We start from the raw sequence: 27,497 nt of genomic DNA on the forward strand, positions 1-27,497 counted from the left end.
CCCGCAGGGTAGGCACAACAGAGCAGGCACAAAATTCACAGCCAATTCCTGGCTTCCGCTGAGGGGTGGCTGCTGGTTTACTGCCCAGGTGACACCGCACACTCACAAAGGGGGGGCTGCCTGAGACTCACCCAATGGCGGAAGGAAGACCTCCCCCACCCCCTAGACTTCAAACAACAACAAAGACCAGTGTTGGCTATTAGTATCCAGACGAAAACCCCTAAAAGAAAACACTTCCTCATCTGCAAAACAGTCCCACGCAGCCCTGCTCACCTTGACTACTTAGTCCTCACACTTGGGAAGCCAGCAAGACCCACACCCTCCAATCCCCACCAAACAGGTCCATCAAGGGGCCCCCAGACAATGACTGGGGACCCTGAGATGATTTCCTAGACGGAACAGGAAACAGACTTAACTCCTGAGGTCAGCTTTTAAAAAAACCAACGAACCAGCACCTCTGAAAAGCATGACGCTCCTCTCTGGCCCTCATGGACTCCATGCCCTCGACGGGCAGCTCAGCGTGTGGCAGGGGGTTGAGGGCCCTCTCCCCAAGATGGTCCTGTCTGGCCCGCATGGACCCCCTGCCTTCGACGGGCAGCTTAGCGTGTGCCAGGGGGCTGAGCGCCCTTTCCCCACAATGCTCCTCTCTGGCCCACATGGACCCCGAGCCCTCGATGGGCAGCTCAGCGTGTGCCAGAGGGCTGAGTGCCCTCTCCCCAGGAAGGGAAGGAGGGTCCAGGCACTCGGGCCTGTCTCTTCTGTGTGCAAGGAGCCCACCCTAATCGCACAAGTGAGGCTGGGGCTGTGGCCTAAACCCTCCCTGGGGCTTGGCCAGGACAGTTGTGGGTGCAAGTCCCTGTCCACAGACACAGAAACAAGGAGGCAAAGGCGTCACAAAGCGGCCCGCCGCAGGCTGGGCATGGAACTCTGCTCTAGGGAACTCACTCACCTTTTAAACAGGTAGGGCAGGGCAGGGCGAATGTTCCCCTCCACCCTCCACTCCTCGTTCCTCAAGCAAAGCCATTCCTCCGACACAGGACAAAGAGATGAGCCCTGTTTCCCATTTCACTGAAGGCTTCATATATGCACTTACACTCCAAATTATAAATAAATAGTGTCCCGGAGGAGGTCAGGTCCTGGAGTGTCAGGCACCCGCTGGGGGTGCTGAGCTGCAAATAGCCTCTTACCTGGCGGTGGTCAGAGCCTCAGGGCACAGGAGCTGCGTGTTCTACACCTCCTCACCCCCTGAGGGTCAACTTTTACAATGCAAGAATGCCCTGAAAAAATCCCAGCAAGCCAGGCAGTTTTCCTGCCTGCAGCAAGGTAAGCATCTGTCTTTTCAGAGAAGCAGGCAGAGCTCACCTCGGGGGTGGGGGGGGGGGGCAGTCTAAAGACAAGGGACAAGCTCACAGACTTGCCCCATCAGCTCAAATTTGCTACCACAAGGGACCCAACTTTGCCCGGAAGCACACAAATCTATGCTATCCACTTTCAGAGTACTTATAAACTCACAGGCTGGGACGAACTCACTTGAAAATCAAGTGCACCTGGACAGCTGCGCCACACGCTAGCACTGATGTCACCGGTTACAAGGAAGCAGGGTTCAGAGCCACCGGCGAGGGGCTCCCATGTGGCCAACACTGCCCGGGGTCCTCACTGTCCAGGTCATGGCCCCTCTGTGGGATGGTGACTGTTTGTTTCTGTGACCTGCGGGCGCTAGCCCGGGCAGCCTCAGTGGGCTCCACGCACCAGCCCCAGGAAGGGCACGCTCTCCGAAACAGACGCCCTCCCCCCAGAAAATACTCAGAATTCCTCCCACGGAAATACTGGGGACATCTGTCCAGATCAGTCACTAGCTTCGTTCGACTAACCTTGCGGCCTTCCTATCTGCAAGTGGTGCTGGCGTTTCAGCAAAACCTTCGTGCTCCCCTGAAGGTAACAATGAAGCCTCAGAAAAAAGTTTAACCTGCTCCCAGACACGCTCCATTAAGCGTCCTGCTGTGCTGACTGGGGGAAGGGGGACAAAGTTCAGGAAGTGTCCTTGCTGGGTTTTTAACAGTCACTCCTCAAAACAGTGGCTTTTGTTCTTGACTTTCAAACCTCTGTTGTAACAGTTTACAGAAAAGGCATGGTCGCCATCATTTTATTAAGGAAGCTCTTTCCTCTAGGGGCCTTGGTAGGAGGAGGGAGGGACAGAGAAGGCACAGCAGGGACAGTTCTTATCATTTCTGTTTGTGCCAGTTCTCTGACCCTCCCATGGTCATGGCCCTTCCAGAAACCCTGGGGGCAGAGCTCCACCCCCGCCTCCGGCACGCTGCAGGGCCTGGGGCACTCCTCTCCGTGTGCCTGCCCCCACTCCTCAGGGAGGTCACATCATAACTCTCCTAGGGGTGACTCCAGCAAGGAGCCGACAGGAAGCGGCGGGGGCGGGGGGGGGGGGGGGGGACAGGACCCCAGAGCAGCCCACCAGTGGACTGCAAAGCACCCCTGCCCCCACACCGTTGCATGCTGGGCCAGAAGTCATTACAAAGCTTATTTATCTCTGAAGATCACCAGAAGAGGTAAGATTTGCAAGTAATGCCCATATTTTCCACCCATATTTTTACTGAAATTTTTTCTTTTAAATGTTTTTGAGACAAAAAGTGTGTATGTGCACACGAGGGGGTGGAGGAGGAAGGGCAGAGAGAGACAGGGACAGAGGATCCAAAGCAGGCTCTGCACTGACAGCAGCGAGCCCAACATGGGCCCGAACCCATGAACCACGAGATCACGACCTGAGCTGAAGTCAGAGGCTCAATGATGGAGCCACCCAGGCGCCCTTGAACTTGGAAGATTATATGACATGCAAGCTTTTTTAAAAGAACATCTTTCTAGAAGTTTCACAGTACCTGGTTCCAGTCCCCTGAAAGTTACACCTAAAGATCATAAAAAGACACGGAAGAGCCTTTTTTTTTGGGGGGGGGGGGGCCTTAAATGCACATTACTAAGCAAGAGAAGCCAGGCAGCAAAGGCCACACACTGGATTCCAACTCTGTGACATTCTGGAAAAGGCAGAACTATGCATACAGCATAAGGTCAGTTGCTGCCAGGTGCTATCGGGGAAGGAAGGGTGAGTCCAGGAAGCAGAGCGTGCGGAAGGCAGTGAAACTCCTTGGCAGGATACTACCCAGGGGACACATGACCTTGTCCACTTGTTGAAACCACCATGAGGGAGCCCTAGTGTACACTGTGGGCTTTTGTTAACAGCAACAGATCTGTACTAGATCATCAGTTATAACAAATGCACCACACTAATTAATGCAAGACATTCATGATGAAGGAAACTCTGTGTGTGTGTGTGTGTGTGTGTGTGTGTGTGTGTGTGTGTGTGTGTGTGTGTGTGTGTACAGGGGAGAATGGGGACTCTCCGTACTATCTGCTTCATTTTCTGAAAAGCTAAAACTGCTAAAATACAAAGTGTATTAATTTTTTTTAAGTAACAAAACATAACCGTATCCTCCTTTCTGAAAAACAAATTAGCATCCTTTGAAATTTGCATTCTTTGAAACATCGGGTTCCCACCATGCCTTCCAAAGGTGACAAGCGAGCGCAAGGCAGGAGCTGGTACCCCCAAGGGTACCACACTCCTGTGGGCCTCGGGGATCCACCTGCACAAGGACGGGAAGATGCAGAGTTGGACAGGACCCCCGGGCCTGCTCTGCTCAGGGTTCAAGAGGCAGCCCCAACATCAGAGGCTCCCACACTTCTGGACCAAATGAACTCTTGGAAGTACAAAATGTGTTGATGCCTCCTACTACCCTGAGGGACAACCCCCTGTATCAGTGTCCTGGGGCAGCCACATCAAATGAGCACAAACCGGGCAGCTTCAAACAACAGGAATGTATTCCGGCCAGCAAGGATAAGCTCTTCCTGAGATTCCAAGGGAGGCTCCCTCCTGCCTCGTCCAGCTCCTGGTGGCCCCGACTGCATCCTTCCAGCGTCTGCTGCATCAGCACACGGCCCCTGTGTGTCTTTTCCTGGCTTCTAAGGACACCAGTCATTGGATTCAGGGCCCAGCCTACTACCCAGAATGATATCATCTCGAAACCCTCAACTTATTACATCCACAAAGACCCTATCTCCAAATAAGGTCACGTTCACAGGTTCCAAGTGATCGTACCTTTCAGGAGACTACCATTCAACCCACTGCCCCCACTATGATGATCCAGCAGAAACCTGAGACAGGGATAGAGCAGAAGATCCTGATGTAGGTGCTCGGGCTCCGCTGGGAGGGGGGATAGAGTCTGATGGTCACTGACTGCAGAAGTGTTGTGACCCCTCACATGCTCTAAACAAGGAAAGAAGGACTCCCCTGACCTTAGGTACGTTCCTGGAAAATTCAAGGTGTGTCAAACTGCACAGAGGCTTCTCCACCTTGCTGGAAAGGGAGCCAGCCCCGCTCCAGTCCTGAGAGCAGCCACCCTACATCACAGGGTCTGGCAGCCCATCTGAAATGTGATGCATCAGAATCCTGCCCTCCTGCAGCCCCTACTTGGCCACACGTGCCCCATGTGACATCTGGTGCCCAGTGCCAGGACCGGGCCTGACACCCCACAAAGTCACACGCAAAATGAACACACCAACCTCACCAAACAGGATGCAAGGTGGGGTGGTCCCTGCCCTCGGGAGGCTCACACTTGGCTGGTACTCTGGGACAAAGCTGTGGTGAATGCTCCCAGTTGGCCCAGAGGCCTATGCCAGCAGACGAGACCGTCAGAAAGTGAACCTATGTTATCTGAGGTCTGACCAATACCTGGAGCAGCCTCTCAGAGCCAGGACACAAGACCCCAAAGGAAAGTAGTGAGTCCCTGTGGACTGTGAGCAGCCACTCTGTGCAACTCCCTCATTTTACCAAGGCACCAAGGCTCACAGCCACCGGGTCACAGCCTGGCCCTGTTCCCTGCACCCCTCTGAGCAACAGAGGACTGAGGGGCTGGTGGCTACCATCACCACCTTCCCCACAGCTCTTCAGGCGCTCAGGAGTTTCTAATGTATTTTTTTAATAAGAAAAACTGCAGGTCCAGCCACATGGGCTGTCCCAGCATCTGCTCACCCCTCCAACGGGGGGGGGGGGGGGACAGAACTGTGGTAGTCTCCTGTGACTGTGCTCACAGACCTCCGCCCTGCCATGCAGAGAACAAAACACCCACAATTACAGGGGACACCATGTAACCACAGCAACCCTGGAGGCAGGTGGCAAAGGAGCACGAGGTGTTACAAGTCCCTAAACCCCAAAAACGACTTGAAATTCGGTAACATGAAAACCTTACACAAGACCTCTGCTCTGGCCTTGCTTGGCCAGCCTGGCAGAAGGTGACAGCAATAGCACCGGAGAGCCCTACCAGCCCAGCCCAGCTCTCTGCTGACAACAGGCCCCAAGGGGACCCCCGTCAATGATCTCAGGTGAGCAGTGGTGGAGCAGACACCTGCCGACCCTCTGCCGCAACCAGGAGCCCCCCCAGAGGCCCTGGCCGCGCGCACAGGGCTGCAGAGTGAGCCCTGCCCTGCCCTCCCTGCCACTTCCTGCAGAAATATCCCCGGTACCACTAAGTGGAGCGGGATTCAGAGGGCAGAAAGGAAGACGTGTCACATCAAACTCCCTCTCAGCCCCTCAGTGAGAACCACTTGCCTCAAAGGTAACGAAGTCGTCGAACTCATCGGGGCAGGCGGGCGGCTCCTCGTCCTGGGCAGGTGCGACCCCGCACAGCTGGCCATCAGACTCTGCAGGAGAGAAGACCCAGTACTCAGCAGGAAGCCTAGACCAGCCCCAGAGGCCATGGGGGAAGGCGCCAGAAGGGTGAAGGCGAGCCCTGCTCGGGACAGCCAGTGAGAAGCCCAGGGGAGAAAGAAAAACGTGCCCCCTCCCCCCAGAGAGGTGGTGTAGAGGCAGAATGATAAAACGTTTGTTTCTTTAGACCCCCAACAGCACTGCAAAAGAGAAGGAGCAAGATCTCAAGCCCATGACACTGTTCACGGGCTTTAAAAAGTATCAGGTACCAGATTTAAATTTTTTAGAACTGTGTGTGTGTTTGGGGCCATGTAGGTGTGATGGAACTATACCAAAATAGCATCTTGCGCTCGGTGTTGGGCTCGCTGGCAGTTTTTATTTCCTTCATTTTTGTTGAACTTTATCTTTAGCAATAAATGTCTTATCTCATAATAAAGAAAATTTTAAATCCAAAATAAAGGGGTTAGTGGACACACCAACATACCGGGAGGTGAGCCCAAACTCCATGGGGTAGAATCCCCTGCGTTCCAGACCCTTGCACACCTCACCCCATATACCTCTTCATCTAGCTGTTCCTTTGTAACCTTGTGAGTAAACTGCTAATGGTAAGTAAAGTGTTTCCCTGGGTTCTATGAGCCATTAAAGCAAATTATCACACCTGAGGGAGGGGTACTGAGGACCCCGGATTCACTGTCAGGTCAGAGAGAAGTGTGGGTGGCCCAGGAGGGTGAAGTGGGGTCTTCACGAACTCTGACAGCTGGTGTCAGAGCAAATTAAATTGTGGGACACCCAGCTGGTGTCCCCAGAGAACTGGAGATCCCAGAGAACTGGAGAATCACTTAGTGAGGAAATCCCACATACTTGGTGTCAGTGTTATGAACAGAACACAGATCATAATAGGAATTACTTATTTAAAATACATCACTTAGGAGCGCCTGGGTGGCTCAGTTGGTTAAGTGTCTGACTCTTGATTCTGGCTCAGGTCATGAGCTCACGATCCGTGGGACTGAGCCCCGTGTCAGGCTCTGTGCTGATAGCGCGGAGCCTGCTTGGGATTCATTCTCTCTCTCTCTCTCTCTCTCTCTCTCTCTCTCTCTCTCTCTCTCTCAAAATACATAAGAAAACTTAAAAAAAATATTTTAAGTACATAAGTTATTTAACATATCTCACATGATCTAACATAACATCAGTCCCTTATTTATTTTTTTAAGTAAGCTCTATGCCCAGCGTGGGGCTCAAACTTGCAACCCCAAGATCAAGAGTCACAAGCCCTTCCAACAGAGCCAGCCAGTCGCCCCCAGAGGACAACTTTGCCAATGGGACCACATGGGGAGAATGCTGCTAGCCATCCCCATGTCCTCCAGCCGGACTCTGAAGACTCGGTGGTTTGAAGTTACCGCAAGAGCCCCGGTAAGCAGGGAAGGGAGAACAGATACTGAAGGGCCCTTCACCACACAGCAACGGCAGGACCCACAGCCATTCTGTCCTGTCTCTAAAGGACTCTCTTGGGGTGCTTGGGTAGCTCAGTCAGTTAAGCATCCGACTTCAGCTCACGTCATGATCTCACAGTTCGTGGGTTCGAGCCCCGCGTCCAGCTCTGCGCTGACAGCTCAGAGCCTGGAGCCTGCTTAGGATTCTATGTCGCCCTCTCTCTCGGCCCATCCCCTGCTCATGCGCTCTCGCGCGCTCTCTCTCTCTCTCTCTCTCTCTCTCTCTCTCAAACATAAACATTAATGTTTTTTTAATAAAGGACTCTCTATTTTTTTTTATTTTTTATTTTTTTTAACGTTTATTTATTTTTGAGACAGAGAGAGACAGAGCATGAACGGGGGAGGGTCAGAGAGAGGGAGACACAGAATCTGAAACAGGCTCCAGGCTCTGAGCTGTCAGCACAGAACCCGACGCGGGGCTCGAACCCACGGACCGCGAGATCATGACCTGAGCCAAAGTCGGACGCTTAACCGACTGAGCCACCCAGGCGCCCCAAAGGACTCTCAATTTAAACAGAATAATGCTTTCCCTTAACAACAGTGTAAATTGAAATATTTATGTATCGCGCAATTATGAGATGCCTTTGTCAACTCAAAGCTACTTTGCAGTACTGATCAAAGCCCTTATGCCAAAAAAACTCCTATGTGGCCTTTAAGAATCACGGGCACTTTTGTTGCTGTTGTTTTGCACCATTTTCCCCAGGAGTGTGGTTAAGTATCCCAGCGGGGCGGATGGCAGCAGGCAAGGAGGAGCATGGGAACCCACACGCCGGGGCCCCTGTACTGGGAGGTGGGGTCTCTGGTGCAGGCGACACGGTGAAGGTTGCTGTGGACACAAGTTTGGGGTTTCTGGGGCAGGGGGTGGAGGGCCCCAATCACCCTCGTGCATGTGTCTTTGTAAAAAGCTACACTGTCTTTGGCCTATTACCCCTCTCAGATATTAAGTCTTCCCTGCCCTCCGAAGCCTGAAACACAAAATTCAAAGCTCTCAAAACACAACCGATCGTTCTAGATGTGGTGGATTGTGCTCAGCCTCCAGGGGTGGACAAATGGTCTTGCCCCACACTGTGGAGAGGGGGGGTGGGGATAAAGCTGGTGCTGCCATATTCCTCATGGGAACTAAGTATGATTGTCCTGTAAGTTTTCTCCATGTGAATTAAAACAATTTTCAGTTAAGTGGACATTTTTAATGTGCATTCATCCTACTCTTCCAGAGCTTGGGGGAGGGCGTAGCCAGTGTAATGGCCTATTTGTAGCAATCTGCAGCGCCCCCCCCCCCCCGCCCCGCCCCGACTCATTCTATTCCTGAAATAAGGCAGGCCTGTGGTATGACAGTGAAAATCTCCCTGTGCTTCACTGCAAACTGGGTCAACACACCGCGTCCCTTGGTGTGTCGCCCCTGGGTGCAGAAGAGGCCCGCCGGCCAAGACAGGCCACCCGCACGCTGGAGGAGCACTGGAGACAGCTCCATGGAATGTGGGTCCGTGATCACATGCTGCACCCTCCCAAATGCTATCACGTCACAACTTCAAAATCAGCTTTGACTTGCTTTCATTACGATTTTATTTTCAGTCTCCTTTCCTAATGAAACTTAAAAGATGAAGTCAACTACAGAGAAAAGAAAAACAAAGCCTGAGTCCCTGATACCACCTGACAGTATGTCCGATGCAGGTGGGGCATCCCCACCAACACGGCCTCCCCTGAGCCCACATGGGCTGTGGACACCTGGAGGCCCAGCGCCTCCCTCTCGGATGTGGTCCCTGTGAACTGGCACTGAGCCCAGGGGCCAGTCACTCACCCACCCACCCTGTGGGGAAGTCCAAGTCCTCCCTCGTTGCCTACAGCCTGGCCACGTCCCCAGTGCCTTCACCTCCACCTTTTGCCCCCGCCTGCCCAACCTGGCCATGGTGGCCTCCCTGCAGCCCCCAAACACGCCAACGCGCGCCTACCCCTACCCCTGCTTCACCCTCCCCCTGTAGCTGCCGTGCCTCACTGTCTGCGGGCTGTCCTCCACTGGAAAGCCAGCTCCCAGGGGCAGGGGACACTGTTCTTCCACATGGGCTGTGTCCCTGGAGCCTAGATCAGTCCGGCTCGATGATATCTGTACCCGCACTCCTCACGGGCCTCAGCCGTGCCGCCCTTGGCTGCGGCCCTCACGCCGTCCGCTTCAAGCTCTCGTCGCCACAATCCCCCTCAGCCCAGCCTCTGGCCAGAGCCCCTCTGCCATGCACCCTGGCAGCAGAATGTGCCCCCACGGCCCACCACCTCACTTTGGGAGCAGGGGTCTGCTCTGTGCAGGCTAAATTCCAGGCAGGGGGACATCACCTGCAATGTGGCATCGCATTGAGACCAAGCCTCGCCCTCTGGGGACGCTTCTATTCCAGAATGTTCTCGCCAAAGGAAAACACACAGCACTATTTCCTGGAGCATGCATGCTAACTCTGGGACTGACTGGGAGGTTTTTGTTTTTAATTAAACCAAAGTGGAACTATTCCCAGCAAGAATGAGAAAATACCGAGACTCAGACAATTCCTGTGGGTGCTCTGTGTGGTGCGTGGGCCGGCCCGAGGCAGGACTTCACTGTGGTATCCTGACTTAGAGGCTCAGAGCAGCGAGGCACTGCTCCCAGGTTCAAAAGGCAGTGCAGCTGCAGCGCTGGACAGACAGAACGCAGCCGGCCGGGGGCCATGAGGGTGGGGAGGGACCAGGTATCCCTGGTCAGGGGAGCCAAGAGAGGGGGCCCCAGCGGAGAGCGGGCTAGAGCAACTCCGGCCAGCCCCTCTCAGGCACAGCCCAGGACCCTCCCAGGGCCCCACCTCAGGCTCCCGTCTGCCAGCTCCTGTGACAGACACAGGGGGACAGCCCACACAAAGGCAAGCAGGAGGGAGGAGGGGTGGCAGGTGCAGGCAGAGGCGCTGTCTCAATGAGTCAGGGTGAGGTCAGGACTCAAGGGCACAGGCCACTTCTCGCACCACACTGATACCCATGTGCTCCTTGAGTCACTCAACTTCAAGACACATGCGACCCACGAGACGGCCCCACAGGGCAACAGCCAGCAGCCCCTCCTTCTCTGCAGATAAAGAATCAGCCTGTGCAGGGATGGCTCTTCTCCCCTGCCAGGCGTCAGCGGGTCACAAGTTTTCCAGGAGCACTTGCTGACTCCCAGGTCACGACCCTCCAGGAACTCCTCCAGCCGAGCTCCATTTTGCATGAACTGTGCCTATCAGAGCAGACCAGCCACCAGCCTGCCCACAGAATCCTGGACTGTGGCTGAGAGAGGGCCTCAGAGCCACACGGACGGCACCGGCCACCTGGCTGGCTGCCACACTGGGTTCTTTCCTGCCCAGACCCACGGGACCAGCTGCCACTGCTGGTCCCAGCCCTGACTCTTCAGAGGAATCTGTGTTGCTCAATCCCCTAGACCCAAGGAAGCCCACGGATGCTGCTGTGGCTGTGCCATCAGTAAGCCCACACACCAAGCTTCCCACCTGACAGGCGTGACCGGCACGCTGTGCATCTGCGGTCACCCAGGGAGATGAGTTCCTGTCTGTGACGGACAGTGGTCACGACAAACCTAGGGGGCACACGTCATCACTCCCGGGGCCAGAGAACGGAACGGTGCTGACAGGCTGAGGCAGCACAAGGCAGTCCTCACACCCTTAGCCTGTCGTCCTTGTCCCTCTACACAGTGTTTCTAAGTAGTTCCTGTGAATTCCTGGATTCTAGAATTTTCTTCCAACATCCTGCATAGTACTTGAGGATTTTAGCATTAGCTTCTCCACCTTCCCTCTCCTAACCTTCCAAAATGGTTAAGTCCCAGTCATTGATTACATAAACGGTTAATCTGTTTAATTACTATGACTGTGTAAAATGGCATTCATTGCCCAGCCACGCAGTATTCTAGAAGCACGTTTTCCCTCTTTTTAGGCTTCTTGTTTTTCCCGGCAATGTTAACTGCTTTCTGGGGACTTAGGCTTGGCCTCTGTACATCTGTCGCCTTCTTACCCCGAAACCATCAGGCAGAGCAGTGAAGCCTTCTCCACTGACCTACCGGTTCTGAGCTCCTCAGACTCCATCACCATCAAACCAGCACGAGGGTGAAATAAAGCCATCTAAAACTAATGATGCCACCACGTTTGTGAGATGTGCGTCTCCTCCCTGTGACGCCGAGATCAAACAGACAAACACAGGAAGTCTCAACCGTACACGCATGAGCCCGTGTACTCTGGTCAGAGAGTAAGTATTCCACCAAGCACACACACAACACGTGTGAGGCCCGGCTGTGTGGCACACCACAAAATAAACTCAACAAGGAACACAGTGAATAGAGAAGCACGCCTGGATGGCTCAGTCGGTTAAGCACCCGACTTTGGCTCAGGTCATGATCCCGTGGTTTGTGGGTTCGAGCCCCACGTCGGGCTCTGTGCTGGCAGCTCAGAGCCCGGAGCCTGTTTCGGATTCTGTATCTCCCTCTCTCTCTGCCCCTCCCCCAACTCCCTCCCTCTCTCTCTCTCTCTCTCAAAAATAAATAAACGTAAAAAAAGTGAACACAGAGATCCCATTCTCTATCACACGCAATTAGGTTTAAAACTAATGACAAGATTTTTTTCAAGTTTTTTTCTTTTTTTAATGTTTGTTTATTTATTTTTGAGAGAGAGAACACGAGCAGTGAAGGGGCAGAGACAGAGAGAGGGAGACAGAGAATACAAAGTAGGCTCGGGGCTGACAGCGCAAAGCCCAACACGGGGCCAGAACTCATGAATCTGAGATCACGACCTGAACCACAAAGTCTGATGCTTAACCAACGTAAGCCACCTGAATGCCCCTAATGACCAGATTTTTATTTGTTTGTTTGTTTAGCATTTACTTATTTTTGAGGGAAAGAGAGAGCATGAGCAGGGAAGGGGCAGAGAGAGGCAGAGACACAGAATTCGAAGCAGGCTCCAGGCTGTGAGATTTTAAAATACCTTTCGAAACCAGGATGCCTGGGTGGCTCATTCAGTTGAGCATCTGAGCATCCGACTTCAGCTCAGGTCATGATCTCATGGCTCACAAGTTCGAGCCCCACATCGAACTCTGTACTGACAGCTCAGAGCCTGGAGCCTACTTCGAATTCTGTTGTCTCCCTCTCTCTCTTTGCCCTTCTCCCACTCATGTTCTGTCTGTCTCTCTCTCTCAAAAATAAACATTAAAATAAAAATACACTTAGAAATTAAAATAACTTTTAAATAATTGATGAGTCAAGGAAATCATACTGGATTTTAAAACACAGAGGAAAAAGCATATACTTGGATTTCCCCCAAAGGTTTACCGAAAGTTGTTGGAGCACAAAGCCATTCCAAGGGTCCTGGGCACAGGTGCACTGGCCCAGGGAGGTCCTGAGGAGCATGGCTGGGGGCAAGTGAATGTGCTCCATTCAGGAAGCCTCCAAAGGCACTGGAGGTGGAGCAGAGGCCAAAATGTGCATGAAACCACCATCAAACTTTTTGTGCAAAAGGGTGAAGGCTTAAACAACTTCCTGTTTTAACTACATGTCTAGCCTCAGAAAATCACCTAAGGATTATAACATACTGGTTACAAGGGGAGAGACATAGGCATGTGATGCTAAGCCTAAACACTCCAAGTTCATCTGAGGGCTCTCTTCTTCCTCCCTCTGCCCGCATGGCGTTACCCACGTCATCCATCCCCTGCTAGTACCACCTCCCAGAGGGTCTCCTGCCTCACACCTGCTCTACATGTCTCTCCCCAGGCCCCATCTGCCCAGGAGATGGTGGCATCCTCACCACGGCCCCAGGGCCTGCAGACTTTCCATCAGTGGGCTCAGCCAACCTCATCACAGGCCTCAGGACAGCTCCGCCACCTGGACCAGACCTCACTCCAGCCACCCTTACCTGGCTCCCCTCCGGCCCTCCTCACAGAGGGCTCCTACCTAGAGCCAGGCTGCATGGTTCTATGGCATGGCCCCCTGCCACCATACAGACCATTCCCTCTCTCAATATGTGCTCTGGACCCAAAGGACCACAGGACCCCCAGACTATGGTAGTATTCACACAGGTCCCGAGACACAGAGCACATCTCAGAACCACCTGGGCTCAGCATCACAGGAAACCCAGTTCCTATAGGACACCGTTGGGCAATACAGTAGACAGAGGACAGACAAGATAGGTGACTCTGCCAACAACTGCTGATAAGACTTGGCATCCAAGGGCCTCCCTTGACTCAGCCACTGCAGGTCCTGCCCCTGTTCTCCCTCTTCCTTCTCTGACAAGTGCAGGAAGAAGGGAAGGGCTTGCTTGCAACCAGTGCCTTTCGGCCACCATCACCCCCACACACCTGGCTGAAGCTGGGGCATGAAAAAAAGAGGGCTCTCCAGAGCTCCAGAATTCGACGTGAAGGGACAGCATACGGGCAACTTGAGTGCACGTGAGATACTAAGCTCACACCCAGAAGGCCAGCCATCCCACTCCTGTGTACAGGCCCCAAAGGCATGAAAACATGTGCCCACACAAAGAATTATACACAAATGTCACTAGGACCTTTACTCATAACAGCCCCAAACTGGAAACATACTAGCCCCAAAACAAGTGTCCACCCCTAGGCAGAGAGAAACGACACATGGTACAAGAATACAATGGAACTGCTCTGCAATCGAAACACAGACCCCAATCGCTTCTCGGCCTTTTGGCTAAGATCAAGTGAAACACAGACCCCAACCGTGCAACATACGTGCGTCTCAAAAATGTCACACGCAAGGAGACACCAGACATAGAGCACATACTGATCATTTTCTTTGTGTCAACAAAGCCCCTACGAGGCAAAACTGAGCTAGGGTGATGAACATCAGCCAAGACGGTGCTGAGAGGACAGAGAGGCCACGTGGAGGCCATCAGGAAGAGGTCTGCAGGGATGGTAACACTTGGTAGAGATTTGCATTATTAGACATAAGAATTTGTCAAAATTCAGACAGGCTTAAGATTTACTTAACATCTGTGCATTTCACTGTAAATTTTTACTCAAGGTAAGACTGCAAACAAATATTGAACTGTAGGTAATGACTGGCACACATGCTGAAGTGTTTAGGGTAAAATGTACAGGAGTATGCAACTTGTTAGGGTGAGTGTACGGGAGTATGTGATTTGAAACGCATCCCGTTAAAAACAGGATGGCTTGTCGGCCAGACAGAGGATGGACTGATACACAACAATGTAAATACAGCAACATGCGGCCTGTAGGGCACCAACGGCAAGGATGCATGTGGGTGCTCACATGTAAGCCTTTCGATATTCTGGTATGTCTGGGGAAAGGGGCAGTAGCTTTCTAACGTTATGGATAAGAGACTGAGTTAGTTCTCTAAGATAGGGTGTGTGAGGAGCAAAGAACAGTGAGAGAGCACCCTGAAACCGGAGTATTTTAGGGGAGGAGGAGAAGGGAAGATGTTAAGCCCAGCCAAAGGAGCCTGAGGAGTGAGGGGTATTCCTAAGGTTGGCTGAGGGCACAGCAGGGCAAGGGCTGGAAGACAGAATGCGAGAAGGAAGCACAAGGTGGGGTAGACTGACCTCCATTCCTGATTGCGGTGATCCCTCGGTAGAAGTCCTCAAAACTGATCACGCCAAGCCCGCCGGGGTCCAAGTATTTCGTTAAGTCCTTCACCTGCAATTGTCAAGTGAGAGTATGTTACCCAAGCCATACAAAATCAGAGGGAGAGTACACCAGGTGTCTGACCCCTTCACCACATTCAGAGGAGCAGCCTTCTTGCAAGGTGCGGTACTGAAAATAAGAGCCATTTATTCCTCTGATCCGAAGGCCACCCACAGCTCCAGCCAAAGACAAGTGGCCTCCCAGCAGAAAGCTGCCAAAGGCACCTGGGACCATGAATCGTGGAAGTTAAGGCTATGCTCTCAAAGGTCAATAGTCATGCTTCTTGGGCACCTGGGGGGCTCAATCGGTTAAGCGTCTGACTCTTGATTCAGGTCATGATCTCACAGTTCGTGGGACCGAGGCCTGCACTGGGCTCTGCGCTGACAGCCTGCTTGGGATTCATTCATTCATATCCACCCCCCCCCCTCCCCCTCCCCCTCCCCCACTTGCGCTCACCTGTTCTCCCCCCACCCCAAATAAAAATAAACTTTGAAAAAGAAATTAGTCATGCTTCCTAATTGTGAAGATTGGAAGTGTCAAAGTTTTAGATATTATTCTAGCCGGTATCTAGATTATTACTACAGCACAGTCCCACCTATCCATTCTGACATGCCTTTCCAACTGTGCAGAGTCCTTAGTAAAAATAACTTAGGCAAGAAGATGCTGGATATCAAAAATCTTAAGTAAGATGATTCACACATGGATGTTAGAGAATGAAACTCTTCAGAAAAAAGGTAGATTTATACTTTCAAGTATAAACTGTGTTTCATCAAAATTTAAAACTTCTGTGCTTCACAAGATACCATTAGTAAAACTAAAAGACCAGACCTAGACTAGAAGATATTTGCAAATCATGCATCTGGATAAAGGACTTGTATCCAGAATGTATAAAGAAAACTTACAATTCAACAATACCACAACTTTTTTTTTTTTTAATGGGCAAAACATTTAAATAAACATTCTACCAAACAAGACAGACAAATGGCTGGGGCGCCTGGGTGGCTCAGTCAGTTAAGCATCCAGCTTGCAGCTCGGGTCGTGATCTCACAAGCAGGTGGGGTGGGTTTGAGCCCACATTGGGCTCTGTGCTGACAGCTCAGAGCCTGCAGCCTGCTTCGGATTCTGTGTCTCCATCTCTCTCTGCCCCTCCCCTGTTTATGCTCTGTTTTTCTCTCAAAAATAAACTTTAAAAAATAAAATAAAAATAAATAAATAAGATAGACAAATGGCTGATAAGCACATGAAAAGATGCTCAAGATTGTGAGTCCTCAGGGAAATGCACATTAAAACCGAGACATCACTCACCAGAATGACTGTATCCAAAAAAACCAACGACAACAGGTGCTGGGGAGGGTGTGGGGACCTGGAACCTCACACAATGCCAGGAGGAAGGGAAGATGGTCTGGCCAGTGGGGAACGCCACTTAGCAGTTGAAAAGTCAAACGTAACTACACCACACAACACAGCAACTCCGCTCTCAGGGATGTCCCACCACACATACAAAGGTGTGCATGCACATGTTCGCAGCAAGCAGCATCACTCCCGCCAGGTAAGAGGAGAAGGAACCCACTGTCCATCACATTACGGGAGGAATGGGTAAACAAGGTGTGGTCTAGCCATATAATGGGCCACTATCTGGCCCTAAAAAGAAATGAAATAGTGACACACACAACATGGATGGAATCTCAAAACCATTCCGCCAAATTAAAAACCAGACACAAAAGACCACAAATTATATTCTTTCATTTATAGAATGCTTTCAGAAAAGACCACTCTACTGACATAAAAAGCACATCAGTGGTTGCCTGGAACCGTGTGCAGTGGCGGACACGGGCTGCAGGCAGCATGAGGGACCTTTTGGGGTGTGGAAAAACACTGAACTAGGTTGTGGGAGCTGCACGATCCTATACGCTTACTAAAATTCGCTCATATACTTACAATGGGTGAATTTTATGGCATGTAAACTATACATCGACAGGGGCACCTAGGTGGCTCAGTCGGTTGAGCGTCCGACTTCGGCTCAGGTCATGATCTCACAGTTCATGGGTTCGAGCCCCGCAACAGGCTCTGTGCTGACCTCTTGCTCAGAGCCTGCAGGCTGCTTCGGATTCTGTGTCTCCTTCGCTCTCTGCCCCTCCCCCGCTCATGCTTTGTCTCACTCTGTTTCAAAAATAAATAAATGTAAAACAATTTCAAAAATATTACACATTGACAAAGCTTTTAAAAATAAATGAATAAAAAGATAAAAAGGATTCAAGAGAAAGTGACAAATATTGAAGACAAAGACAATTTACTATATTGTGAGAAGTGAGATGATTCATTTTCAGAAATACCAAATAAAAGCTGTGCTGTTTAGTTAACAATAGGTTTACAACCTATTGGAAATATGTATGAACCCCCCCCCCCCAAGCCCCCGACAGTGGAGTCCCAAACCCTTACACACCTCACTTCCTGGCTCTTCGTCCCCTCTCCATTTCGCGGGCTTTGCAATGAGCATGTGCCACCAAACTGATGTCTCTGCGTCACCTCAAGGAATGTACACTTGTTCCATTCAGACTACTTTTTGGCCTTCCGTGGGCACAGGCGACATCCGGGTAAGGCCATAACCTCTGTAGCACTCAGCCAATAAGGAACCAGGGGAGGGACTTACGTGCTAGGAGATAAGTTGTCTGCTATAACCACTGAGTGTCCCTGTCTGTCAGACACCTGCTCTTGCAAGAACGTCAACTAAAGCCTCACTTCACTGTGCTCCGAGTCTCCTTGTGCCCCTTTAATGGGGGTGGAGGGCTTATTTCTCACAATATGAATAAAAGAAGCCCCAGAGAAGAAAAATCAAAGGGACAGAATATTAAAACTATATTTAAGAAAACTTCTTTAAAATAAAAAAGTAATTTTAACTACATATTGAAAGGGTACATTGGGTATTGAGTATCCAATCGGGACTCACTCTGGTGAGTTTCTTGGACTTTAAAGGAAAGAAAGTCCTCTAAAAAGCTATGCAAAATTCAGGTGACTATAAAAGAAAATTTGATTATCATTAAACTTTTCAGCAGGAATACCCAGTAATAAGGAATATGACAATTCCCTCATTTGAAGCGTTGTTCAGAACAGGCACCCTCACGTGACTGACAAAGAAGCAAAAGATGTCAGAGTGAAAGTATTCAGCAAACACCTCAAAACCCTGAATTTGAATCTGAACTATCACTGTGAAGTATCACTCACGATGTACTAAAACAAAATGAAGACTTTCCAATTCTGTCCAATTAGAAGCAAGCTGCCCTAGCATCCAGACTGGGATATTTAAACCCCACTTCCCATTCAAAGGAACCAGGACCCGCAGAGACGTGTCAGGAAGTGTGCAAGCGGAGCCTAGAACCCAGTCATACCTGAGAGCAAAGAAGCTATCAGAGACTCACTGGGTCGCATCCAGTAACTCAGGGGCCAGCCAGAAGGCGCTTTCACAGCCCAAAACGAGACAACACGGGCACGGGTGAGAGTGCTGGCTCAGTGGAATGAAACACAAACATACCTCAAACTGTGCAGGCATAATTATGGTAAAACAAAACAAACAAACAAACAAAACCAACTGGTCATCAATGAAGGACACGAGTGAACCAGGTTATTACTGTGAAAACAAATAAATAAAGGAAAAGAATCAAGTAGTTACGGAGCATCCAGCTAGTAAATGGGGGAAGGATGGAGACCAAACGTCACGCCTGCAATCCTCAGTGAAGTGATGCACAGTCAATGACCCTCAGGGCTTCCCGAGGCCACAGAAAGACAGATGGCCAGACACCACACGGCTCCTGACCGAACTCTGCAGCACCACCTAAATGAAGCCTGAACCCAACTACCAAATTGCAGGAAAACACAATGATCAGAGCAACACGTTTCAACAACACTGCACGGATGCAACCAACAAATCCAGTCCGTGAGGCCCCAACAGACACAGATGAGTGACCTTCTGCTTCCAAAGCAAAAAGGACAGACGGGAAGCCCTCACTAAGGGACTCAGAACACACAGCAATCTGTGACCTGGAGGGGCTTTTTGGATCTTGATTCAAATAAATTGCTTTTTAAAATCATGTTTAGGGGTGCCTGGGTGGCTAGTCACTTAAGTGTCTGAGTCCTGACTTCGACTTGGGTCATGATCTCACAGTCTGTGGGTTCGAGCTCCACATCGGGCTTTGGGCCGACAGTGTGGAGCCTGCTCAGATTCTTTGTCCCCCTCCCCCGCCCTAACCCCGCTCACATGCACCACTCTCTCTCTCAAAAATAAACAATCAAACAATTTATACAAAGGTGGAAAACCAGGGCTAAGACTTCGGCAGGCACGAACTGCGGCTGAGAGCAAACCCACTAATCCACGACATCCACAAACGTCCCCAGGGCCTCCTCGGCACAGGGCAGGCTGGAAGCCACCATGTTTAGCCCCCTCACCACTATTCAGGTAACATAAAGTCAGAGTGGAATAGGCCCGGCTCAAGCTGACTGACCCTGAGAGTGTGGGGCCCTCGAGTCACACACTGAGTCCCGCCTTCTCCCTCTGCTACCCGGAGAAGGCGAGGGCCACGGACCCTACAGCGCAGGGCCTTTGTGCCACTGAGATACAGGTCTTGGAAGTCCATGCATCCAATGACTTCTTCAAACAACTGAATGGGAATTATTTATAAAAGGCCTCCTTCCTTATCACACAAAAAACTTCATTCCTAAAGCACATGAGGTCTAGTGAGAATCTTGCTGGATACATGAACGGGGATCTAACCTGGAATCCATACTGACAAATCTGTCCTTAAGATTCCTAAAAATTTGGGGGCACCTGGCTGGCTCAGTAAGTAGAGCATGTGACTCTTGATCTCAGAGTCATGAGTTCAAGAGTTCAAGCCTCACATTGGACATGGAGCTTACTTAAAAAAAACAAAAAAAAGATTCCAAGAATTTCAACAACAAAGCAACTAACGAATTGAACACAAAGTACCAAGCTGCTCATTCTGAAACATTAACCCAATGCTTTTAAACAAATCATTAACTAAGAGTAGAATTTTTGACATGTTACCATGTCAGTATGAGCAAAGAGGAATCAAAGTATACATTTTTTTTTAATGTTTATTTATTTTTGAGACAGAGGGAGACAAAGAGCCAGTGGGGGAGGGGCAGAGAGCGAGGGAGACACAGAATCCGAAACAGGCTCCAGGCTCTGAACTGTCAGAACAGAGCCCGATGCGGGGCTTGAACCCACGAACTGTGAGATCATGACCTGAGCCGAAGACAGACACTTAACCGACTGAGCCACCCAGGCGCCCCAAAGTATACATTTTTAAAGCCCACTTTAACTATGCTTTCTTTATAGTTTGGAGAATAAATCAATTTCCATGTGGCTGATGATTTGGGGATGATTCTAATTCTCTAAGCCCAAAGTACTCCATTCAGAAGCTTTCAGAGAAAGTAAGGTGACTGTGAAAAATAAGAACATGCCCTTTCTTGCACAATCCAGCAGGGCCAGAAAACAAGCCAAGGGACATGCACTTGAGTGGTCAAAGCGAGCCCGTACCCTCTGCAGGATATGGATTCAGTAAGTCACAGAAACACCAGGGGAGAGAAAACCACCCTGCAAGCAGCTTCAGACAGATACCGCTGGTCCCTCCCTACAGGGTTCCTCTGAGAAACTAACAAATCATACTATTTCTACTACAGATGCGGACACACAATGTGGGAGGAGAAGCCAGAGCAACTTTGCTGACCACAGTCAGCACCAGCTGAAGAGGCAGCTCTCCCAGCAATCACGCTGAAAGCACTGCACGAGGACAGGACAGACTACCCTCATTTCTGCACCTTGTTGTTACTACCATGCCTAGACGGTAATATTCTCAATCAACAAAACTTTTCTTATGGAAAGTCACCTCCAACTCACACTTCTAGAACACTCCAGCCGAAAAGAGTGCAGAGTAACATTCCTCTAGAGACTACAGTCTGAAAACAGAAAACGAGTTCCAATACATTTAAGATGATTCAAACCAACATCGTTAGTCATTAGGGAAAGGCAAATTAAAACTTCAATGACGTGCATATCTATTTGATGGCTAAAGTTAAAAAGACTGGCCAAACCATGCACCCCAAGGGTTTGGGAGGATGCAGAGGAATTGGAACTCTCAGGCACTGTTGTGAATGTAAAATTACACAACCACTTTGGAGAACCATTTGGGAATTCCTTTCATACATGAATGATCAGAGAAGCTTTAGTTGCAATGGTCAAAAGAATGGCAACAACCTAAATGTCCATCAACACACGAATGCATGAACAAACTGTGGTATTGGGGGGCGGGGAGGGGGAAGCCATGAAAATAAGTACAAAGTTCCTGGGGCTCCCTCTAGCTATTCATAAACTTCAGGTCAGCTGTGTGAGTGGGCAGGAGGGGCTAGGGAGGGAAGCAACTCCCAAAAGCCTGATTACACATCATTTCTGAACCTCACCCACCTTCTGGCATCTGCACTTCTTCCAATAAAGCACATATACTCTGGGTTTTCCCTGCTGCTTTGAAGAAGCCCTTCTTGCTGTCCTGAGATGCACCAGCCGGGGCACCCCCACCGGCGCCCACCTGCAGGGGACAGCCAGTGCCCCAGGCACCCAGAGCTCTCTGCCACAGACAGCCTCACTGGCCTCTGCACCCGGAGGTGTGCGTCACAGCAAGCACCAACACTCAAGACGCCATTTCCAACTTTCCTTACTTAGGGATGAGCAAAAATTAAGTCATTTTGATAAAATGAGAAAATACCAAATGTCATATAATTTTCAAAGTTTATGATCAGGCATCAGGAAAGATGTTATGTTTTGCTTCTTTACTGACATCTGTGGAAATAAGCCAGGCGTATTTTAAGTAGACAGAGCTATGATTCTCAGTAGACATTTAAGGTTGTGGTTCTTCTGGGGGAAATGGAGACAAACAGGTGAGGAGGGAAAAGGGCTGCATGAGGCTGCAACCATGTGTGTAGGGTGCTCTCTTAAAAAAGAACCCCCAAAACAGCGAGATGGTAGCATCTATTTACCTTTGGGTGGTGCTGACAAAAGAACTGATAACACCAAGGAATTATTTTATTTTTTATTTTTATTTTTTAGGTAAACTCTACCGCAACGTGGGGCTTGAATTCACACTGTAACATCAGGAGTCACATGCTCTACCAACTAAACCAGCCAGACCCCCCCAAAGAATTATTTTAATTATTTAGATGTGATACTGGTATGTGATTTTTTAAAAAAAGAATCCTTATTTTTTGGAGGTACCTTTTGGAGGTACCCTAACCAAACCCTAACCCTAACCCTAACCCTAACCTAAATAATCATATTTAGTATGATATTGGTATCATGATAAAGTATTTAGTATGATATTAGATATTAGTATTTAGTATTTAGTATGATGTGAGGTCTAGGATTTCCTTGAAAACTGATGGCGGGGGGACAAGACTTTCGGGAACTGACAGTTTTGCAGAGCAATAGGCACACACAAGTTTGTTACACGATTGTCTTTATTTTTGTATATGTTGAAAATTTCCGTAACAGTAAGATTTTTTTTTAAGTGCAGAATTACATACCTTAATAAAGCAAAAAAGGAGAAGGGAGAGGCACAAAAAAGCAAAAACTGGGTGTGGAAGTTCAAATTTGCCAAGCATTTGCCATTTTCTATTAGATTATTAAAATGATGGAAATTTTCATGTCAGGTAAGTTCTTTCCTGCAGAACAAGTTTGAATTGAGAGGACATTTTAACTGACTTAAATTGTTCAAAAAAAAAAAAACCCAGCTATATAAATCTAAACCTTTTGATTATCATAATCCCAGATCTATTGTTACTTTGCAGTCTGCACTCCCTTCCTGCAACTTATTAATAATCAGCTTTTTGGCAGAGTAAAAACTTCATCCAAGGAGGGAAACAACTTCTGATGTGGGATAAGAAGAATCCTTTATTAAATTCAGGCAGGCAGCAGGAAAGAGCCGTGGACGGGACATTCCCACTTGCCACTTTTCCAGGAATCCCTCCCATTCTAAAGAGCCCACCAGAGGCCATCACCCAACCTGCAGGTTCACTCCCAACCGTGGGCTCCTGAGGACCCCGGCATTCCTCGCCAGAAGTCTCTCTCCACACCTAAGGGAGCTGACAGGATAGGTACAGGTCATAGGAGTCACATCTCTTAAGCATTAAACAAAAGAAAAGAAAAGAATAGTAGTGAATTTTCCATGTCTGGGAGAGGCAGTAGGAGTATAATCCAAACTTTTCAGCACTACGCTGGTTTCCTTACTGAACAGTATTTCTTACAGGAATCTTACTGATCACACAGTAATTATGTCAGATACAATGACCCTTAGAAAATCTAAGTACCAGAGATGGGTTAAGAATTCATATGAGCTCACGGTTTGGGAGTTCAAGTCCCACGTCGGGCTTCATACTGAGCATGGAGCCTACTTAAGATTCTCTCTCCCTCTCCCTCTGCCCCTCCCTCCGACTCTCAAAATAACTTGGAAAAAAAAAAAAAAAAGAATTCACGTGATGCAATAAGACAGACCCCTCAAGGGGTGCCTGGGTGGCTCAGTAAGTTGAGCACACGACTTCGGCTCAGGTCATGATCTCTCAGTTCGTGGGTTCGAGCCCCACATCGGGCTCTGTGCCAACAGCTCAGGGGCTAGACCCTGCTTTGGATTCTGTCTCCCTCTCTGTCTGCCCCTCCCCTGCTCACACTCTGTCTCTCTCTGTCTCTCTCTCAAAAATAAATAAAAATAAAAATTTAAAGACAGACCCATTCTCAAGGCTTATTGCTCTAAAGAACTGGGGAAGAAACTACAAATTCTATTTAGTAGGAAACATGGTGCTTTTTGCTACATTTGGATAAGAGTGAATATGCATCTCCTGTCTATCCACAATTTCATGTGCCTCTGCTGACTGACTCATCAAGGCAGGCTGCCAGTCAGGGGTGAAATACCAAAAGCCCTCCAAGTCCCAGTTTGACAAGGAATGTAATATTAAAAACTTTTATAAGGAATTCTTTCTAAATCCTGTGAAACCTAATTCCACCTTTCTAAATTTTATGTATTTATTTTTCTGACTTCAATAAATTGTTAACTATCTTCAGATTTTTAATAAATGTATATATCTTTTTAAAAAATAAAGACAGACCCACGAGAAGAGTTGTGGACAGATGCACAGAGGAGGCACAAGCAGACAGTGCCCATACACAGTAACACTGTTCCCTGTTGCCCTCCATCACAGAAAACAACTTCTACTGATAGATTTAGGTATGGCACACACACAGCCAAATCACTAGTAAAAATTCTTTCTGTAACATCCCCCTGGAAATAAGTTTCAAATCCCACAAGCACCAGGAATCAATGAGTCATTTATTCTAGCTTAAACTCCGAAGAAGCTAAAACTCTTGATATCAGTAATCATGAAGAGTACAGATATGCACTTGAGTAGGGGGATTTTGCTGGTCGGTTCATTTTACTGGAGATAACTGAAGGAATCTTAGAAGTGTAAAGATGCTTGATAAATCACTACAGTGACACACTTAATACAATAAAAGCTGAAAAAGCTGTGTGCTCAACCAGAGTGGGCACTGGTTTGAGTTCTTAGACCAGAAAAGTAAATAAATAAGAAATGTCACAACTTTGTTCGTAGAGCCTTTGAAAGCGAGGCACAAATAACAGATGATTCCAGCTTCCTTCTCTTCCTCCTTGTCTAGAGAACCAACGAAATGAGAGGGAGCTTCCCATATGTTACACTCCCTAAGCCTACAGGACAGTGTCACATCAGGGCTCTGGGATCTTGGATGCAGAGCACCACAGAGGACTTTTTAACCCTAGTAGGTCTGCTTTGCACCAACTATTATATCAAGTAACTTTTTCAGGGATTATGCTTGGCAATTTATACTTGAAGACCCTGTTCACAGATTTCTCCAGGTGAGAAGGAACACTTACTTTTTAAAAAAATTCAGCCAGGTGTGTGAACATAAGATAAAGACGTGCTGTCGCCGTAACACCTAAATCGCTTTGGAATTACTATGTCCGGCTGGGGAAAAATGAAGTCATTTCAGTAAATCGAATGTCTAATTTGGGGCAACTTAGAAGGCAACGTAGGTTTACTTCTAAACTTAAATTTGAAATTAAGACAGTTTGAATACGATAAATTTTCCAACAATGAATGTGCTCATTTGGAGCTCAGTTTTTCTTTTTCTTTATTTTTTAAAAGATTTTATTTATTTATTTTTTTAAGATTTTACTCTTAAGTAATCTCCACACCCAGCGGGGGTGGGGCTCACACTTTCCAGGCTCCACTGACTAAACCAGCCGGGAGCTCTGGAGCCCAGTTTTTCCACTTGAAGTAAAAGAACACCTTCCTAGATCTGTGATGATGGGCATATTAATCATCCCTAGTTTCATGCGGAAGGCTTAGAAAATTCTACAATAAAGGCATCATGTTGGTCTTACATGTTAAAGGTCATTCTATATGTCCCCCAAGAGGCGTGTATCACATTCAGGAATCCCTGTCTTTCAGAAATAGGTGCCAAAGGTCACCAGCCGTGCCCCTCATCAACAGGAGCTTGCCCGCACCCAGCTGTAGCCATGACTGGCTCACTCCTCCTGACATGCTTTGGGTCAGGGGCGTGGGTTGTCTCCAGCACCCAGAAGCTGCCTTCTCCTTACATCTGTCATCACTGGGATTTTGGCAGATCGCAACTCTCCTAACAAGTTCACCATCCACTCTGAAGCTTTCCCTGGTGTGGGAGGGGAGGCGAGGCAGGGAGGCCGGCAGGAGGCCCAGGTCTGGGGCAGACTCCCAATGCTCAGGGGCGCGCCAGTTCTGACTCTGTGTTATTTCTGTTAATGCCTTTATGGAGACACAGTTCACATACCATACAATTCACACATTTACAGAGCACAGCTCAGTGTTTTCTAGTATATTCACAGAGCTATCTCCGTGTTATTTTAAAGACAATAAAATCTCAAAATGTACATGAGAATACTCCAAAAACAGTCAAGTGCATACATTCAAGTTTTATGCAAACATACTGAGGAAATAACACAGACTTCATAAAAATAACTAAAGAACACATACATTTGACTTGTACGTAACCACGTTAATCAGAGGAAAGAGCAAGGCATTTCTGCATTTCAGGTCTGTCGTCAGGAGAGTCAGGGGGACCAGAGAAATGGAAGGGAAGTAGCTCTTGCTAGGACTCTCCTGGCCCTGATGCCCCCTCCAAGGGGCTGGGAAAAGGTCCCCTCCACGGCTCTTCTCTGGAAAGCTACCCAAGTTCAGATCACAGAACACTGCTCCAGCCTCCAACCGACCCCCTCACCTCGCTGCACTCAACAGAGAACCCAGACATCCCTCAACTCATGGCCCAACAGAGACCCGAGAGAAAGTTCAGTTATCAAATACCGGCACACGGTGCAAAATGTTACAGCACAGTAAGGCCTGGAACATGCTCGCCCACCCCCACCCTGCTCCCTGAAGCCCTTCTTTCTAACTTTGGGTAGTTTGGGAGGGATCATTGCCTCCATATCTAATTAATATGCTTCTGGTGCTATTTCTTGGCTTTTCAAAATTTACATGCTGTGTTTTGGCCTCCTATGGAAAAATATGAGAATTCAGTGTCCCCGCTTCCGAGCTTGCCTAGGTCTTCTGCCGTGTTTACATCATTGACTACATAAATATTTTTTGCTGTTGCTCATTTAAACTACAGGACCACCTTTCTTTTTTTTTTAATTTTTTTTCAACGTTTTTTATTTATTTTTGGGACAGAGAGAGACAGAGCATGAACGGGGGAGGGGCAGAGAGAGGGAGACACAGAATCGGAAACAGGCTCCAGGCTCCGAGCCATCAGCCCAGAGCTGACGCGGGGCTCGAACTCAGGGACCGCGAGATCGTGACCTGGCTGAAGTCGGACGCTTAACCGACTGCGCCACCCAGGCGCCCCCAGGACCACCTTTCTTGTACACTTTTTCCATACTTAAGAATTCTCTTGCTTTTTGTTGCCTTTACTTTCTGCATCCCTATTGCTCTAACCCTCCACAGGACTGCACACCCCTTCAAACCCTCCCCACCATGACCTGACCCCTAGGTGTTTCCTACGATGCCAAGAGCCTCCTGTGCATCCTCCTGTCTCGGTGCCCCCTCCTCTCAGAGAAACGGCTGTAGCTCCTGAGACGGGGTGTACAGCATGCACCTGGGACCCTTCTTGCCTGCAACACCTTGCACTCTTCCCTCCACGAGACAGGTGCCCATGCACAGAGCTGCAGGTGGGAAATCCAGCTCCCTGGTGCCGGAGGGGTCAGTGCCCCGCTTCCGCTCACTCCTGCAGGTGCCACAGTGCCTGCCACCATCCAGTCCTAATGCCCTGTGTGAGGTCTGTTTTAATCCCTGGAAGCTGTGGAGAACCTCTGTATCGGCGGGAATTGCCTGTCTGCTGGGGGTACTTCCTCCCTGTTCTGACCACAGGAAGAGCCCTTTCAAACAGAGACGCAGTCCTTGGGCTCTGTAAGCCTTCCTGAGGGAGACTCCGATACCATCTCTAGCCTCCTCCCTGGCACATGTCAGGTCCTATGCCTCGTTAA

General features: G+C 49.2%; 1 protein-coding gene across 1 annotated transcript in view; it reads right to left on the reverse strand.

Moving 5' to 3' along the window:
- RAB11FIP3 (RAB11 family interacting protein 3) overlaps positions 1–27,497 on the reverse strand; it is an 87,792-nt gene that overhangs the window by 24,943 nt on the left and 35,352 nt on the right. The window contains exons 3-4 of the mRNA XM_042971201.1: positions 14,814–14,907; positions 5,669–5,760 (exon numbers count right to left, since the gene is read on the reverse strand). Of these exons, the coding sequence (XP_042827135.1) occupies positions 5,669–5,760; positions 14,814–14,907 (186 nt within the window). The remainder of the gene's footprint in view (positions 1–5,668; positions 5,761–14,813; positions 14,908–27,497) is intronic.

The sequence above is a fragment of the Panthera tigris genome, chromosome E3 (genome assembly GCF_018350195.1).
Source record: "Panthera tigris isolate Pti1 chromosome E3, P.tigris_Pti1_mat1.1, whole genome shotgun sequence".
NCBI lineage: Eukaryota > Metazoa > Chordata > Mammalia > Carnivora > Felidae > Panthera > Panthera tigris.